Raw genomic sequence first — 19,468 nt, forward strand, 5'->3', positions numbered from 1 at the left:
CACACACACACACACACACACACACACACACACACACACACACACACACACTTTACAGCCCACACCTCTAGCCTGAACACACTCATACACTATCTGCTGCACTCATATCCATCTCTCTGCTGCACTCATATCCATCTCTCTACACTCATATGCATCTCTCTGCTGCACTCATATCCATCTCTCTGCACTCATATCCATCTCTCTGCTGCACTCATAACCATCTCTCTGCTGCACTCATATCCATCTCTCTGCACTCATATCCATCTCTCTGCTGCACTCATATCCATCTCTCTGCTGCACTCATAACCTGGTCAATCCCTCAATATCATTGGTCAGAGCTGCTCCACCTGGTCAATCCTTCAATATCATTGGCCAGAGCTGCTCCACCTGGTCAATCCCTCAATATTATTGGTCAGAGCCTACAGCTGATCACCTGTATGTCAATGGGGAAGCAAAGGGTTAATCTTGTCCCATGTGAGGAACCAAAGGGTTAATCTTTTCCCAACCTCAAAACAAGATCAACTGGTTTTCTGAATACGGAAGTTGACACAGAGAGCTTTGAGGAAAAACTAACTCATGAATCACTGATAAAGCTGTAAGTTTCTTTCACAAGGGTACATATTCATTATCTACAGAGACGTTGTTGTGCTTAGAATGAAGTGGGGTTCTACTGTTGATGTTAATCACAGAGGTTCAAGGGCTGTTCTAATGGCATTGGTCTTTTCCCTTTCCGTGTTTTCGGCCTGTTGTGTTTATGTTGTGAACCGTCCTGTACGCAATATGTTCATGATCTGGATTATATTGTGATAAGAAACATGTGCTGTTCCTGTAACACATACTGTAATGTCATCTATGTGGGTTAATGTGTATTGTGTCAAGCACTGGCTGTTGTGTTCAGCCATTGTGTAGACTTTTGATTTTGAAACTACAGCGTGCTGTGCCCTCTCATCGCTGATTGTGATGAACTTTTTGGGGTCTGTTCATAGGAAAGAGATGCCAGGTTTTTAAGTGTATTGTGGATAGAGTTAAAGGGTTTCAAGTGTGTTGTGGATGGAGTTAAAGGGTTTGGAGTGTGTTGTGGTTGGAGTTAAAGGGTTTTAATCGTGTTGTTGATGGAGTTACTGTAAAGGAACAGTTGTTCCATAATCCAAACTCTCTGCAGATGTCCATTGATTTCGCGTTCTGTTCTTGCAATGGCATAGCTGTGGAATATTATGTCTTCTTTCAGATGTTCTGTTTTATAATCCGAATCTCCATTTCCAGAATTATGTTTTATTATAGAGCTGTGTTTTCTCCCTCGTCTGCTTGTTTGTGTCATTTCACTTTTTCATTTGTTTCTCACTCGGTCATGGTGTCACTCTCCTCTCTCTATTTCTAGCATAATGTTTTAATTTCATTTGTTTCTCTTTTTCAATCTGAGACATCTGGTTGCAGAACAGATGTGCATGTGTGTCCCGTTACTGTGATGTGTCCATTGTGTCCAAGTGTAGGCTGGTGTTAGTGCTGTGTGATCTTTGTATGTTGATCTTTCTCTCGTTAGGCCTAAGGTAAGGTAAGGTAAGTTAGGCCTATTAAGCATTACAATTAATTTATAATCTCTTATCTCAGTATTTTAGAATACATTGTTTGCAGATAGGCCTACATTTAATTCCGTTCTCAATGGCAAACTCGAAACAGCGCCAAAACAACCACCAGTGCACTAAATAAGTATTACACATGTACTGTTGAGGCTCACATTAATTCAATTCAATTCAATTCAATTGTATTTATAGAGTGCCAAAACATTACACATGTCTCATGGCGCTTTACAGAGTGTTAAACCTTCAAAGAGAGCCCATGAGCAACAGGGGCAAGGAAAAGCTCCCTAGAATTGGAGATACATATAGGAAGAAACCTCAGACAGATCCATGACTCAAGGGCCCAACCCATCTGCCTAGGGTCAGTTAAGTAGAGTAAAGTCATTTGTAGTATCAGAAGGTTCAAACAGTCCAGTATAGGGAATAAATAGTCCATCAGTAATCCATTAGTAATTTTGGAGGGTAATGGGTCGCTGGGATGCGTGGGCCGGGGATCCTGGCAGGGAACCACAGAAGGTAATGGTAGGGCAGTCATAGGGATGATGATGGCAATGGCACTCAGGGGGATGGGACTTCAGGTGTGATGAGGGCCAGGCACAAAGATGGCTGATGACTGGTAATGGTTCACCTCACAAGTGAGGTATAGGGGAAAGGGAAGATAAATAAAGTGTGTTAGTATTACTATAAGTCATGATGGTTGGTATTAATAAGTATATCAATGGGGATATAGATTATTATACTATAGAGGGAAAAGGCAGAGGGGGAGAGGGAGTTGAATGACAGGACAGAGAGAGAGGGAGGAAGGAGAGTTGAGAGAGACAGAGGGAGAGGGGAGAGAGTTGTACGGCATGACACATGAGAAGTCCATGACAGTGCTATGCTATAGCAGCATAACTAAGGCATGGTGGAGGGTAGTCAGCACCAGCACAGGTGTAGTCAGTAGCCACCATGGGAGGCATGACTGGAGCACCAGTCACACAAGCCCACAGCAGAGGTGGTCCGTTCCAATGAAACCCTGAAGTGGTTGCAGTTCCACACTGCACCATACCTAACTATAGGAAGCACTAAAGAGATATATTTTAAGTCTAGACTTAAAAATAGGGAGGGTGTCTGCTAAACGGATTGAGGGAGGAAGATTATTCCAGAGGAGAGGTGCGCTGTAACAAAAAGCTTTACCTCCTACTGTAGTTTTTGAAAGTTTGTAGTTTTAGTTTTCTTGGAGTTACAAGAAGTCCAGTATTTTGTGATCGTAAGGGTCTAGGTGGATTATATGGGACTAGAAGATCTTTAATATATTCGGGTGCCCTGCCATTTATGGCTTTGTATGTTAGAAGTAGAATTTTGAAGTCAATGCGACTTTTAACAGGTAGCCAATGTAGAGATGCTAGGATGGGGGAAATATGTTCATATGTTTTGGTCCTAGTGAGTGTGCGAGCAGCTGCGTTTTGTATAAGCTGTAAGCGTTTTTAGACAGGTATTATTGCAGCCGGCGTATAGTGCATTACAATAGTCTAGCCTAGAAGTGACAAAAGCGTGAATTAATTTTGGCAGAGACTATTTGCACCCGGGTGGAAATAATGAACATTACTATTTACACCCGGGTGCAAATAATCAACATTACTATTTACACCCGGGTGTAAATAGTGTAATAATCAACAATACTATTTACACCCGATGTCTAACATCCATGTTCTCTGTCAATAGGCCTGTGTATTTACCAGCTCTACAGTAGGCTAGGCTTAATTTAGTTTTGAACAGTTTTTAGCTGTTTTGCCATGTCTGGGTTACTTGGAAGTGATTATACAAATATTAGGCTAATGAGTGGTCATGGTAGCTTCATCAAAGGCAAGCTACTTCAAAGAGTTGTTTTCTGAGTTGTCTTCCAGGCAGCGCTGCCACTGTTGATTTAAAAGCACTTAATCCTACTCCTAACCTTAACCCTATAACCTTAACCCTAACCTTAACCCATGCCTAAGCGCCTTCCAGGCACCGTTGGGGGCTCAAAGTCAAAACACCAAGAAACCTTTCTACTCACAACTACTGAAGCCTACTTCTACTTAACTGTACTCATATCTGAAATAAAACCAGTCAATCTTTGACAGGTTCAAAAAGCACAAACTCTTATTTGCCGCGAGGTAACGTCATCTAAGAAAAAAGAAGTCATCATTCGTACTTTGGCAGGCAAAAAAAAAAAACACGCTTCACCTGAGATTCGAACTCTGCATCTCGAGCATGGTATTCCAATCACATATCTGCTGTACTACGCCCTGTTGAGAGTGGGTGGGAGAATACTAATTATTCACTCACTTGTTGGGGTTGCTAGGTAACGGTAGACAAAACTAAAATATCATATTTCTTGATTTTGCTTGCAAACGGACGGCTTTACCCATTCACTGAATAAAGTTAATGGAAATTTAGCACCACTTTCCCATCTCAAATAGTGTTTTAATAATCCTAACTTGTTAGATTTAGGTAGGCCATCTCCTGCCAAGATGGTCCCGCTATGTTGGATAGCACGCATTTCAGGTTTGGGTGCAAATAAGAAAATGCCTCCATTCCACTTTACACCCGGGTGCAAATAATCACTCCGATTAATTTTTCAGCGTCTGGTAAGGATAAGGACTTCCTTATCTTTGAGATGTTCCTTAAATGGAAAAATGACATTTTTGTGATCTGCTTTATGTGACTACTGAGTAGAAGTTCTTGGTCCATTATAACTCCTAGATTTTTAACGCTTGTGGATGAGGTCAGTGAGAGATCACTATATGTAACTTGTGATGTAGATAGGATGTCCCTAATCTTTTTAGGACCTAAAACCATAACTTCTGTTTTATCTGAGTTCAATAGCAGGAAGTTATTAGTCATCCAAATTTGTATGTCTCTCAGACATGTGTTGAGTTTGGCTAACGGGGTTGGTTCATCGGGCTTTATGGAAATACAGTAGCCTACCCTCCAGAATTATTGGCACTGTGACGGCCGGCGCCGCGGCCGCACATGAGAGTGCTAGAACAAGTGGCGAGTGCCGCAACTTCCATACATTCACCATCCCTCACGCATACATGTCACTATACTGATAAGTAACGTTATTTTTCTTTCATGCATACATTCCACTACACTGATAACTCACGTTAGCTTCTGTTCGTTTGTATTGATAATATTTACTTTATATCGTCATAAATCACAACACGTTTATCTTCGTTAAGCATTTGTTACTTTATTTAACATTTCACATGTTGGTTACGTTTCACAGCTACAGGGCTGAGTGCAGGCAGTCTTGTTTCTGTTTTTCCGTTACTTACATTTTCTGTTTCGCAAGCGACCGTGACTGTGAGGAGAAACATCAAGACACTTCCTGGTTCCGGTAAAGGACCCGAGGTTCGGCGGAAGTGCCGTTAAGAGTCCTTTGGCTGCAACCACCAGTCGTGTGACGTCAGGGGGAGAGGAAGATCTTATGTTTCGTTTAGTCATTAAGTTTATGCTTTGTTTATTATTTATATTAATTTACAGTAACAGCTAATATTACTTTCTCACTTTGGTTATTAGTTTAAACTGGCCTCGTCTTTGTATTTGTCCTCCTGTCGAATTGTCCTATTGTATGTTAATGTGGTTTACCCTCTTGTATCTTATTGGTACGATCTGTCAGTATATATGCTCCCCTCATGTCTCAGTTTGGGTAGGTCAGTGTTTGCATTCAGTCCTGTATTCCTTAAGTTCTGTTTATTTGACCTCAGTTTAGTTGAGACTTTATTTTGTTAGTCTATTGTTTATTTAACCATTTGCTTATGGCATGGATTATGGTTATTTTTGTAAAATAAATACTTTTTCTTAAAAGTTATTCCTGCGTCCCTGTTGCCGTACTGCCTGGTCCCTTACAGGCACCCTTGGTAAAAGTTGACTAAAAATAGGTATTAAAAATAATCTTTAGGTGATTTATTGTACTCCCACAATGAAAACAATGAGGAAAAATATACCCTGCAAGGCAAGCAAATTTATTCTGAGAAAAAGGAAAATCTCATAAAGAAATAAATATTTTTAACAAAAACAGCTTGCTCACAATTATTGGCACCCCTGAAACATATTATGTACAACATTTAACAGGAGCATTTTCCTATGTAAATGCAACGTTTTAAAGTAAATCAGAGTGTCTGTGAACTTTCAGAAGTAGTTCATGACGTTCTTTTTCACTATGGTATGAAAATGAAGTCACTCAGAGGCTAAATCCTCTAGTCATTTTTCAACATTGGAGAGACAAGAGAATACACTAAATTGAAATAAAAAGAAATTGTGTTGACATTTGTAAGTAAGAGAATGTCTATGGAAACTAGGTATTTTGTTGAAAATGCCTATATTTCCAGTTAAAATGATGACTAAAAGGTTCTAATCATCTGGAAATGTGGCAAACATGCTTGGACAAAGACCCATGGCTATTTTGCTCCCACGCACAGTATGGAGGATGGTACGATAGGCAAAAAAATCCATAAGAACCACTGTTGAGAGTTACAGACAAAGCTATCATCTTGGGGTCACCAAGTCCCCCCCAAAAATCTTCAAAAGTGACCTCACTCCTAATAGATTATTTATTTAGCATGTCAGGTTAATGCCAGTAGAGTCATTTAATGAACAATGTAAATGGCAGGAGTTACTGAATGGTACCATGACATGTCTGGGAGTGTGGTCTATTGTCAGATGAAAATAAAATTATGCTCTTTTGCTAAAAACACTTAAGGTGTCTTTGGCGTACATAGAAGAATGACTATACTAAAAAGAACCCCATGCCTAATCAGAATTATGGTGGAGGGGCTGTGCTATTGTGGGGCTGTTTTAATTCCCAAAGGCCTTGGGAACCTAATTAAGGTGCATGGCATCATGAACACCAAGAAAAACCTGAACATTTTCAAAGGAAATCAAACAATCTCTGCCAAGGCCCTAAAAGTTGGTCATGATTGATCATTCATCAGGTCAATGAACCAAAACAAATGCACAGATCAAAACAAATATGTTTTACTGAACACAAAATCAAGCTTCAGACATTGCCATAGCAGTCCCCTGATCTAAACTCCATAGAAAAACAGTGGGATGAGTCAACGAGAAGAATGCACAAGTGTGGACCTAGCAATCTGGACGATCTGGGGAGGTTTTGTAAAGATGAATGGTCTTAAATCCCTTACTTTGTATTCTCAATCTTTATGGGGTGTCAGAGAAGAATATTACATGCTGTTTTATTGACAAAGGGAGGTTTAAGAAGGTATTACAAGTAGGGGTGCCAATAATTGTGAGTGACGTGTTTTTATTAAAAACATTTATTTCTTTATGAGATTTTCCTTTTTCTCAGAATAAATTTGCTTCCCTTGCAGGGTGTATTTTTCCTCATTGTTTTCATTGTGGGAGTACAATAAATCACCTAAAGATTATTTTTTAGACCTATTTTTAGTCAACTTTTACCAAGGGTGCCAATAATTCTGGAGGGTACTGTAATTGTGTATCATCTGCATAAGAATGGAAATTAATGCCATGTTTTCTAATTACAGAACCTAGGGGAAGCATATAAAGAGAAAATAGTAGGGGCCCTAGTACTGAGCCTTGAGGCACTCCATATTTTACCATAGTCTGGGTGGATGGTTCATTATGGACCTGTACAAATTGTTGGCGGTTAGTAAGGTAAGATCTAAACCAAGCAAGTGCAGAGTCTTTGATACCTCCGCGCGCAAAAAAAAAGAGGAAGACAAGGCAATAACACAGGCTACAGCCCAATGCACTTCTAATCATGTAAGAATATGTAGATTACTTTATGGGCTGCTTATACTATTAATGTAAACGGCTTTTATTCTTATTCCATTGCAACTTTAAACAGGTCTAAGGAGTTTGTTGTTTTCATGTAGCCCTGGCAACTAGCCGGCCTGAATAATATGCACTTGAAATGAAACCTATTGATACGGTTCGGGAGAAGAGATATAATCCCGCCCACACTGGAAATTGATTGGTTAACTTACCGAAACATGCCAATCAGGATGCTTCATGAGACACACACGCACACTATCACACACATGAACAGTCTCTCGCTCTGCCTCTCTGTCGTGTGTGCGCTACACAGATGCTGTGCGCGGTTTTGAGCACAGTCTGTGTCGTGTGTGCGCGATCTTGCCCGCTCGCTCTAGATTCCGGGAGATTTTAAGTAATTTGCGGGCATCAGTGAGTCGCTATTAATATGCGGGAGACTCCCGGAACTTCCGGGAGACTTGGGATGTCTGATGAGGAGGTCATTAAACACTTTAACTAAGGCTGATTCGGTACTGTGGTGGGCTCTAAAGCCAGATTGGTACAGTTCTTGAATTTTGTTCATTTGTAAGAAGGCGCCAATTTGTTTGGAAACTATTTTTTCAAGTATTTTTGACATAAAAGGGAGATTAGAAATAGGCCTATAGTTAGCTACATTAGAGAATGAATGGAAACTACATGATGGTGTCAATGCTTCTGTGCGGGCCTGATGCTATACTGTATATCACAGACATGTGTTGGGGGCCACCCATAATAAGATGGCCGCCATATCTGGCCAACGGGCCGTAGTTTGGGGACCACCGCCTGACACGTGTGTGTGTGTGTGTGTGTGTGTGTGTGTGTGTGTGTGTGTGTTAGTTATATCTGGTGTCAGTGCAGTGTGATCTGTGTGCATGTGTGTCCCATTACTGTGATGTATCTATTGTATGTGTAGACTGGTGTTAGTGCTGTGTGATCTGTGTGTGTTGATCTTTCTCTCTCATTCTCCAGTATAAGATCTGGGGATCCCAGGAAAAGGGGCGTGTTGGCCTAAAATGAGTTCCTGTTAAGAAGGTTTTATGTCATTTATGTCTAATAACGTATAGACTTTCTATGGAGAGACAGAGCACTCCAATATGGCCGTCGTCTCCAGTAAATATCCACCTTTCCTACAGTATGTGCCTCCCCATTCACATGGGCCTACATGGACTTTGTGTGGTCCAGCTTGTCTTTGGTGGTTCAAGGAATAATTCGAAATTTTGCACATGTCCCGCCTCTTCCAGTGCCGTTGCTCCAATCATTTTGCCGATCCTTGGCACGCATGCGCAGTCCAAGATAACCAGTAAGAAAAAGGCTTTTTAAGCGTTAATTTGATACAAAACCATTAAACCTTTTCAGCGATTTTAGTCCGATTTTCATCGTGATTTCAAACATGTGATTTTTATGTCCCTTACACCTCTGAACATGGACATCCAGCTCTCTCCCCATTCATTTAGATAGGGCCTGGTCTTGCTACGGTCAAACTCGCTGCCCGACCCCATGGCCAATATGGCTGTCGAGTGACGTGACTTGCTTTAAAAAGACTTTGGTTGAGGTCAGTACTGTGTGTCTGTGGGAGTTAATCCAGCACTCATACTGGGCTGAGGTCAGTGCTGTGTGTCTGTGGAAGTTAATCTGGTACTGGAAGTGTGTGTGTGTGTGTGTGTGTGTGTGTGTGTGTGTGTGTGTGTGTGTGTGTGTGTGTGTGTGTCAGGTGTGTGATTAGCAAACAGGAACAAGAAAGAGTGTAATTTTCTGGTGGAAGTTGTGTGTTTGTGTGTGTGTGTGTGTGTGTGTGTGTGTGTGTGTGTGTGTGTGTGTGTGTGTGTGTGTGTGTTTTGTGTGTGTCTGTGAGTAGAGATGTAAGTTCTCCTCTTCTTCTCTAGGATGGAGGGCACTAGCTCTAACAGGAGCCCACCCTCCCCTACACCCACCCGTGTGTCCATGAAGAGTGATGAGTCCAATCACAGAGGAATCAACTTTACAGGAGGAGACTCTTCAACTGGACAGTAAGGTCATGACTCTAAGGTCATGTGTATTTGTGTGTCTGTTACTCCATAGTAAGATTTGATATGTGTGTGAGTGTGAGAGACTGGTTCAGTGATGAAAATATTAACCAGTCTACCTTTTTTATTTAGCTGCACCAACGATCCACCGACGTTTAGCCACGTGTCACCTTTAACGCCACAATTGTATGAATCCTGTGTTTGTGTTGATGTGTTCATGCGCTGATGGTTGTGTGTGTGTGTGTGTGTGTGTGTGTGTGTGTGTGTGTGTGTGTGTGTGTGTGTGTGTGTGTGTGTGTGTTTTCCTGCAGCCCAAAGAACGAGAGCAGGTCCAAAGATTTGCCAATCAACCCTAAAGGAGAAAACTCATCCATTGGAATGTAAGATCATGGCTATAATCTTCATTTGTGTGTGTGTGTGTGTGTGTGTGTGTGTGTGTGTGTGTGTGTGTGTGTGTGTGTGTGTGGTTGTGTCCATCAGTCCTCCAGTATTAGAAGGTAAAATGTGGTGAAAGTAAGAGAAAGAACGACTGCAAGGGAAATATGAAGCAAGTCTCTTCAACAGTAATTACATGAGGGAAGAGCAGTCAGTGAGGGGATAAAAGTATTTCTGCTATATTTATTAAATGGTCTGAAACTAATAATTGGGGGGATCTACCCACATCACCATCATGTTGGCTCATTGAATGATGTGTGATTTTGCCTTTAATAAATTATTCAGTTTTTAATTGTGTTTTGGTTTTCACACAGATGTCAGCAGAACCATAAATCCCATCTGCAGAAGAAGTTTAAGTGTCTGATTGAGGGAATCCCAAAGCAGGGAGACACCAGACTCCTCCATGAGATCTACACAGACCTCTACATCACAGAGGGGGGAGAAGGAGAGGTCAATGATGAACATGAGGTCAGACAGATAGAGGAAGCATCCTGGAGAGAAGCAGCACAAGGCAGACCAATCAAATGCAGTGACATCTTTAAACGCTTACTGGAAGAGGAAAGACGCAGAAAAGAACACTTCTTGAAAAAAGAAAGACTCAGAAAAGACGAGGCAGAAAAGAGGGGCAGAAACTTCAACCCCAAACAATACAACCCCCTCAGAACAGTGCTGACAAAGGGAGTGGCTGGCATTGGAAAGACTGTTTCTGTGCAGAAATTCATTCTGGACTGGGTTGAAGGAAAAGCCAATCAGGATGTCCACTTCATATTTCCTCTTCCTTTCCGGGAGCTGAACCTGATGAAGGAGAAGAAACTCAGTCTGGTGGGTCTTATTCAGTACTTTTTCCCAGAAATCAAAGATCCCAGAGTCTTCTCCATTTCAGAGCACAGAGTCATGTTCATCTTTGATGGTCTGGATGAGTGTCGACTTCCTCTACATTTCCGCTCCAACCCGACCTGTTGTGATGTGACAGCACCAGCCTCAGTGGACGTGCTGCTGACAAACCTCATCAAGGGGGATCTGCTTCCCTCTGCTCTCCTCTGGATCACCACCCGACCAGCAGCAGCCAATCAGATCCCTCCTGAGTGTGTGGACCAGGTGACAGAAATAAGGGGATTCAATGACCCACAGAAAGAGGAGTACTTCAGGAAGAGAATCAGTGATGAGAACCTGGCCAGCAGAACCATCACACACCTGAAGTCATCCAGGAGCCTCTACATCATGTGCCACATTCCAGTCTTCTGCTGGATTTCAGCCACTGTTGTAGAGAAAACATCAAAAGAATCAGACAAAGCAGAATTGCCAAGAACTCTGACTCAAATGTACACACACTTCCTGATGATGCAGACAGGCATAAAACATGTCAAGTACTCAGAGAGAAAAGAGACAGATGAAGAGGTGATTTTCAAACTGGGGAAACTGGCTTTCCAACAGCTGGAGAAAGGCAATCTGATCTTCTATGAGGAAGACCTGAGAGAGTGTGGAATTGATGTCACAGAAGCATCAGTGTATTCGGGAGTGTGTACTCAGATCTTCAGAGAGGAGGCTGGGTTTTACCAGGGGAAGGTGTTCAGCTTTGTGCATCTGAGCATCCAGGAGTTTCTTGCAGCTCTATATGTGTTCCTCTGTTTCAGCACCAGACAGAGAGACATGCCTGGCCAACAGCAGACCTCTCAGCTCTCTGCTCTGTTCAGAGCTGCAACACTTTATGACCTACACAAGACTGCAGTGGACCTGGCCTTACAGAGTAAGAATGGACACCTGGACCTTTTCCTCCGCTTCCTTTTAGGCCTCTCACTGGAGTCCAATCAGAATCTCTTAAAGCATCTTCACCCACAAAGCAGTAGCCAATCCGATAGCTCAGAGCAAACAGTGCAGTATGTCAAACAGAAGATCAGAGATCAGAGTAGCTCAGACAGAAGGATCAACCTGTTCTACTGTTTGAATGAGCTGAATCACCATGCTGTAGTGGAACACAAAGAGAGCTCAGTATATCTGCATGTAGAGATGCTCTTACCAGGAGAGTGGAAGACTCAGAGATTTAAGTTTCAGATGTCAGAAGAGCAGATGGCTGAGTTTGACCTGCAGAAGTACATAAAGACACCAGAGGAAGATCAGACTGAACTCCTCAGTTCAGATGAAGTTCTTCAGAAGCTGCTGCAGTCAGCAGTCATATCAGCTCTGTAAGTAACACTATCTGAGAGTCTATGTTTGTACAGTATGTGTCTGTGTGTGTGTGTGTGTGTGTGTGTGTGTGTGTGTGTGTGTGTGTCTGAGAGAGAGAGAGAGAGAGAGAGAGAGAGAGAGAGAGAGAGAGAGAGAGAGAGAGATGGTGGGAAGGGGGTAATGTTTTATGTGTGTGTCTGTGTGAAATCTCTCATTCTGTTTCAGGCTGGAGAGGTGTAGTCTGACTGAGAAGAGCTGTTCCTATCTGGCCTCTGCCCTGACCACACACTCCTCAAGTCTCAGACTGCTGGACCTGAGTTACAATAAGCTGCTGGACTCAGGAGTGGAACTTTTATGTTCTGCACTTTGTCATCAACACTGCAGACTGGAAGAACTAAAGTAAGCATACTTTCATGTTGTGGATTTGTGTAAGACAGAGATGTGTGTGCGTGTGTGCGTGTGTGTGCGTGTGTGTGAGTGTGTGTGTGTGTGTGTGTCACAGGTGGGGGGCACTAGAGCCACTATCGCTATAGTAACCACCACTAGGGAGCGTGTCGTACCCTTCAATAAAACCAGAGACTAGACTAAAAATATTTGTTTTTATTTATTTATTTATAGGCTAAAAGATGCTATTTAATAATTCAGAGTCCAAGTCCACATGACAGTCCAGGTAGCAGTCCCAAGATGGCAACATCTTCAGCTCATCTTCAGCTCTTGACACCCACCCCTGTCCACCTTTGAGTTAAATGGGTGAACAGCCAGACGACGATAGCTTAGCAGTGTGGCCGGCTGGAGAATGGAAGGGTGCCCCGTGTGGCCGTGTGGAGTACTGGCCCACCGTCTCACGCCCCAGTGCCTAGCAGTGTCCTGGTAGAGTTGAGCTCCACTCCCGGTTGGCCTCCATAAGCTCCGTTTCCACGGCCACCGACTCAGCTGCTGTAGGCGACACGTCCTGTCCCCGTCCGGTCTCTTGCACTGAATGTCTGTGCTTTAAAAAGCCAAGCCCACAACCCCTGCACCAATCACCACCACCGGATTCTCCCGCTACACACCTGTAGCCAATTGTACACAATCTCCCGGCTATAGGAGCGGCCATCCTGGTGTTGACCCAAAAGGGTCCCCCACGGAAACTCAGTCCCAACCCAAACTTACCCCCCCCCCCCCCCTTCTTTCCCAGTTTAGTCACCCTGAGGTGTGTGTGTGTGTGTGTGTGTGTGTGTGTGTGTGTGTGTGTGTGTGTGTGCGCGTGTGTGTGTGTGTGTGTGTGTGTGTGTGTGTACGTTTGCATTTGCGTTTCTGTGTTTTTTTAATTGTAACCAAATCCTATAACCATAATAGGTAGGGAGTAGGCTGTTGATGAGAAAGGAAGGTGTGTGTGTGTGTGTGTGTGTGTGTGTGTGTGTGTGTGTGTTTCTGTAAGACAAAGAGCAAGGGGAGGGGATGGAGTTTTCTGTGTGTTTTTGTGTGTGAGAGTAGATAAGTACTTAATATTCTGTGTGTGAGTGTGGGGGACAGATATGTGTGTGTGTGTGTGTGTGTGTGTGTGTGTGTGTGCGCGTGTGTGTGTGTGTGTGTGTGTGTGTGTACGTTTGCATTTGCGTTTCTGTGTTTTTTTAATTGTAACCAAATCCTATAACCATAATAGGTAGGGAGTAGGCTGTTGATGAGAAAGGAAGGTGTGTGTGTGTGTGTGTGTGTGTGTGTGTGTGTGTGTGTGTGTGTGTGTGTGTGTGTGTGTGTGTTTCTGTAAGACAAAGAGCAAGGGGAGGGGATGGAGTTTTCTGTGTGTTTTTGTGTGTGAGAGTAGATAAGTACTTAATATTCTGTGTGTGAGTGTGGGGGACAGATATGTTTGTGTGCGTGTGTGTGTGTGTGTGTGTGTGTGTGTGTGTGTGTGTGTGTGTGTGTGTGTGTGTGTGTGTGTGTGTTTTTACAGGGAGAATGGCAGGTGTGTGTGTGTGTGTGTTTTGTGTAATTGAGAGAGAGTAGGTTGTTCATGAGAGAGGGAGTGTGTGTGTTTGTCTGTGAGTGATGGGAGGAGGGCAGTTAATGCAAATACATATTTCCTGTGTGTGTGTGTGTGAGAGAGAGAGACTAGAGACTAGAGGTGCTTAATATTCCAATCTCTCATCTGTTTCAGGCAGATTGACTGCAATCTGACTGAGAAGAGCTGTTCCTATCTGGCCTCTGCCCTGACTGCACACTCCTCAAGTCTCAGACTGCTGGACTTGAGTACGAATAATCTGCTGGACTCAGGAGTGGAACTTTTATGTTCTGCACTTTGTCATCAGAATTGCAGACTTGAGGAACTACAGTAAGTGTACTTTCATGTAGTGTGTGTGTGTGTGTGTGTGTGTGTGTGTCTGTGTGTGTGTGTGTGTGTTTTGAGGGGGGCGGCAATGCAAAGCTGTTCTGTATTTTTGTGAGTAGAAGATAAATGCTTAATATTCAGATCTCTCATTCTGTTTAAGCCTATGGTACTGTAGTCTGACTGAGAAGAGCTGTTCCTATCTGGCCTCTGCCCTGACCACACACTCCTCAAGTCTCAGACTGCTGGACCTGGGTTGGAATAAGCTGCTGGACTCAGGAGTGGAACTTTTATATTCTGCACTTTGCCATCAAAACTGCAAACTGGGGGAACTAAAGTAAGCATACTTTCATGTAGTGTGTGTGTGTGTGTGTGTGTGTGTGTGTGTGTGTGTGTGTGTGTGTGTGTGTGTGTGTAATCTAATATTTCATTCCGTTTCAGGTTGAAATGGTGGAATCTGACCAGGGGTGGTTGGAGAAATTGTGTGTGGGTGTGTGTGTTGCGATTAATACTCAGATGTTTAACTCTGTTTCAGTCTACTGTACTGTAAACTGACTGATAAGGGCTGTTCCTATCTGGCCTCTGCTGTGTCCACACACTCCTCAAGTCTCAGAGTGCTGCACCTGAGTCACAATAAGTGGATTAGTGCATCAGCTGTAGAGCAGCTCTCTGCTCTAGTGGAGGACCCACACTGTAAACTGGAGAAAATAGAGTGAGTAAATATCTAAATTCAAGAGTTCTCTGATCTTCTGTCCTTAGTGGCCTCTTGCTCTGATAAACTGTTGATTTTAGGAGATTTTAACATTGTTGTCCAACTGAACTGATAGTTAAAAAAAATCCTTCCGTGTGATTTGATAAACCACTTGTCCGTTATCTTGAATGACTTGCTAGGCTACTTTAAAGGGATATTCCGCCATTTTTGGAAATACGCTCATTTTCCACCTCCCCTCGAGCAAAGGCAACTTGCAAACTACTGGCACTACTACTGCTTGTTGTCTATGGGGACTATTTTCAGATGTTGCGTACGATATCACTGTGCCGATGGTACGTTTGCAAGTTGCCTTGATTATTACGCCAGATGAGAGTGTAGTTCCATGTCAAATCAGCCTAGAAAAATGCCAGGTTTAATTTTCAGTTGGTCTTATTGCACTTTCTAACTTGAGAGGAGACACGTTTTAAATGGGAAAATTACCAGAAATCTTAGTCACTTTTAAACATGAAGCTAGCAGGCAAGAAGCTAATGGTCTAATCCGATTCAATGATCTATGCTAGGCTGAAATTAAAAGTTGTATCGCCAGACTCACAGAATGGCTGGATGAACGGGAACAAGGTAAATATCGATTGTTTTGCCTGAGGGGAGGTGGAAAATGAGCGTATTTTCCAAAAATGGCGGAATATCCCTTTAAGCTCTTGTCGAACCCTGTCAGAAGAAGAGTGAAAACATCCTTGGCACCAATAAATGCCTTCAAAACCATTCTCTGTTCATCTTTTAAAGAATGAATACTCGATAGATTCGACAAGACGGTTGAAAAAGCAGAATCAATGTCAGCACAAGACTCCTCGCTGCGTGCCACCATTGTTGTTTGAATCAGACAATCACTTCGGCGCAACGTCACATCTATGAAATCCCCTCCGGCGATCCTGATTGGTTCATTATTTTTTGCTCCCTTGGAGGAGTTTGCATTGCCCTCGAGCACAGACCCTTGTGTGGAGCAAAACGCCTCTGGTGGAGCATGGCGGAACTACAAGGGTCTGGCGAGAGTCAGGCTATCGTTTTGCCTCCTTACCAAAGATTCTAGAGCGGAGCAAGATGGATCAGTTAACATTTTAGGATCAGCACTGTAGCCAGCATCTGGGACGACACCTGAGCTTGTCAAAAGTTATCCATCTCGCTCTGTTCTAGAATCTTTGCTCCTTACGTTAGAATGTACTAAAATTATCAAAGGGACACCGTGATTTCTGGAACAGCGGTAGGCTAGGCTGCTGAAAACGTTCGGATATTCTGCCATTTATTTTTTATTTTTTACAATTATTTTTTATTTTATGAAATCAAGAGGGTCAGCACTTAACAACTGAAGAAACTGCATTACATAGGGAAAATAAATATACATATATTTTTACTCTAAACTCCTCTCTACCCTCCCATCCCCTACTGTACCTCTCACACACAGTCATCCAAACCCACACACACTCGCACACACACACACACACAAAAAAAGGAAAAAGGGGGGTTCAAGTGACACAAAACACAAAAATACACACAATGGCCATAATATATACATATACATGTATTTTCAATTTTTTGTCTCAGTGAAATTTCTATTTTGTGTTTTGAGTGTGAATAAACACCAATCCTTGAAGTTTGGATCCCTGTACAGAACTATGACAAAAGTGACATATTGTAGCCTACAGTACCTTGTTCACAGAAAAGCAAAAGCCAGATGTGTCTTGTATTCATATACCATCAGTGTGTAGTTGACACATTGTGTGCTTAGTAGATGATGGCTTGTGTTTACTGTTTGATACAGAAACACCGTTTTTACAAAGGTGTGAGGAGTTAATTAAGCTGTGTTTGCTTTTGCAAGAGAACTACAATGTTTTGATAATTTGGTAGAAGTGTTCTTATTTGTGTTTAGAGTTTTTGCAAAAATATCCAATAGTTACAAAAAATGCACTGAAGCAATGAGGAAAACCTGTAATGCTAAAACAACCCAACACTGCAACTGCTGAGTTGAGTCATGGAGCCCCTTTAAAAATAAAACAACCCAAACTGCAGCTGCTGGGTTGAATCATAGAGCCCCCTCAATGATAAAACAACCCAACACTGCAGCTGCTGGGTTGAATCATGGAGCCCCTTTAATGATAAAACAACCCAACACTGCAACTGCTGGGTTGAATGACCCCACTCGTGCTCTCTGATGTACCTGTAGAAGGGCAGAGCAGAAATGGAGGAAAGATTTCAGCTTTCTTCAGCTCTCTTGTGAAATCACTTACAGTTTTACCAACTCTCTCTCTCTCTCTCTCTCTCTCTCTCTCTCTCTCTCAAGAATGGCAAGGCCAATTATTCTGCCAAACTCGTTAATCAACAGGCCTACAAATAACCTAGAGTGTTCTTTAAAACCAACATCCAGCATCTCATGTCCTGATTCTGCTCTTCCAGAGATCCATTACCCAGTCAGCTACCTCCTGCATTTTACACCAGTGTCCTCCTCCCACATGAAGCCCACATACTGGCCCTCAGATTGCCTTCAGATTACAGCCGTGGCGATATCCTTTACCATCCCCACTCCCACTTGTGTCATATTGCTTAACTCTAGGGTGGTACACCTGGTCTAAAACCACTATGAGACTTCTTCCCCTAAGATAGTAGCCACCAACACCTCTGGCTCAAGGACTATATGGCTGCTGGTACAGAATAGAGGCCTCTGTCTCTCATGCAGCCTGGCTCTCTGGTAGAGGCTTGTCATTGATGTCACTGATTGATGATCTTCTTCTTCCTTTATCCTGCAGGTGGGGGGGAGATTGGGGTACTAAATGGAAGGATTACGAGGAGGAAGATGATGCTGAGGAAGACAATGATGGGGATGAAGATGAGGATGAAGGCCATGATGGCGGGGGGAAGAAGATAATTGAGTAGCTCATTAAGTGAGCTTTTACACACACACACACACACACACACACACACACACACACACACACACACACACACACACACACACGCACACACACCAGTGTCTCTTGTGCAGAATGTCTGGAGAGGATCATGAGCAGCACACAGGAAACAGCCTCATAGCACAACACACACACACACACACACACACACACACACACACACACACACACACACACACACACACACACACACACACACACACACCATCTCATTCAGAGCACAACATATATTGTAAAATGACATTTACTTCAGTGAATAAATGCAGATTATTTTTTCTTGTAAATTGTTGTTTTTTGAAGACCATGTGCATACTTTGAAGTTCTTCATCCTAGCGTTGTAGTGACAAAAAATGATGGAATAATCATCATACATAGTCTAAATAAAATAATACTTTAAATATTTCACAGCAGAAATGTATCATTTGAGTGACACCATTGCATATGTACATACATCTCTAAATGTGATTGGCCACGTATGTGATAGCATCAGCAGCTGGTCTCAGCTCACTGTACAATTCAAATGAGTCAGTCTGAGCCCACAGTGCAGTGTTATGGTGCCATCTAGTGGTCAACAGGAGAACACCCCCTGAGAGGAGACTAGCAGCAGTTCCACTGAAGGCTTGTTTGGATGAGAGGTGAATGTAATGACATTAAAGTCTCTCTTCCTGGCCTTGTGTCAAAGTGTCTTTGAAGTGAATGGAACTTGATACAGATATACTTACAGCTACAGTTTCTGAGACCTTGTCTGCCTTGTCAACTTACAAAACTGAGTCAGTGGGCAATGTGAGTTTAGGCTTCAGCTGTTCAACACGGTCTCCCACAGTCCAAAAGACTACACTACCCACGTCACCTTGCTGCACTTGGCACTGACTGGTTGTAGGAAGAAGCTAACAGGCTTCAGCTGCACAACACTGCTGCTGGCTCTGGAGGACTGACTTATATACATACACACACATACACACACACACACACACACACACACACACACACACACACACACACAGGCGTTACCTGTTTATCTGTCCTGAGTCGGCCATTGTTTTTGTTGAGCCCCTCTGACCCCCTCCTCGCTTCCCCACATCCTCCAGCTCTCCCGTTTCTTTGGCGATGGAGGACAAGACACAGAGGGTGAGATGCGTTAACGGCGTGCACTCCATCAGCTGAAGTTACGCTCACACACACACACACACACACACACACACACACACACACACACACACACACTTCAGCTTGTGTTGCGCTTGCGCAGGATCAGCAGTTCCACGGGCCTCCCCGTCCTGGAGGAGAGTGAAGAGTTGGCCACAGCCAGCGCCTGCCCAGAGGAAGAAGAAGAGGAGAAGGAGGAAGAGGAACAAGAGGAGGAGAAGGAGGAAGAGGAAGAAGGGACACCGTGGCGCTCCGCCACCGTCTCCTCCGTGGCCGTGCCCCCCCGCCCCCCCCCACCCAGCTGGGACCCCGCAGCCCGGGCCTGCTCTCCCTGGAGGAGCCGAGGAGGAGCACAAGGAGCCCAA

The 19,468-nt window shown here is 43.3% G+C and overlaps 1 protein-coding gene across 1 annotated transcript; it reads left to right on the forward strand.

Annotated features, from left to right (window-relative positions):
* Positions 1-528: 528 nt before the first annotated feature.
* Positions 529-18,156, forward strand: LOC134086517 (NACHT, LRR and PYD domains-containing protein 3-like). The gene is made up of 9 exons (XM_062540038.1): positions 529-595; positions 9,257-9,379; positions 9,688-9,756; positions 10,126-11,994; positions 12,203-12,376; positions 14,118-14,291; positions 14,449-14,622; positions 14,821-14,997; positions 17,796-18,156. The coding sequence occupies exons 2-9, from the start codon at positions 9,258-9,260 to the stop codon at positions 17,920-17,922; spliced, it is 2,886 nt and encodes a 961-aa protein (XP_062396022.1). The 5' UTR covers positions 529-595; position 9,257; the 3' UTR covers positions 17,923-18,156.
* The last annotated feature ends 1,312 nt before the right edge of the window (positions 18,157-19,468 follow it).

This window comes from Sardina pilchardus, chromosome 1 (assembly GCF_963854185.1).
Source record: "Sardina pilchardus chromosome 1, fSarPil1.1, whole genome shotgun sequence".
Classification (NCBI taxonomy): Eukaryota; Metazoa; Chordata; class Actinopteri; order Clupeiformes; family Clupeidae; genus Sardina; species Sardina pilchardus.

What these genes read in the sequence shown, in the direction of transcription:
- LOC134086517 (XM_062540038.1), top strand. Translation starts at nt 9,258, where the DNA reads ATGGAGGGCACTAGCTCTAACAGGAGCCCACCCTCCCCTACACCCACC. An exon ending in TCAGCAGTCATATCAGCTCT is followed by an intron (nt 11,995 to 12,202) that starts GTAAGTAACACT and finishes ATTCTGTTTCAG; the next exon opens with GCTGGAGAGGTGTAGTCTGA. An exon ending in TGCAGACTGGAAGAACTAAA is followed by an intron (nt 12,377 to 14,117) that starts GTAAGCATACTT and finishes CATCTGTTTCAG; the next exon opens with GCAGATTGACTGCAATCTGA.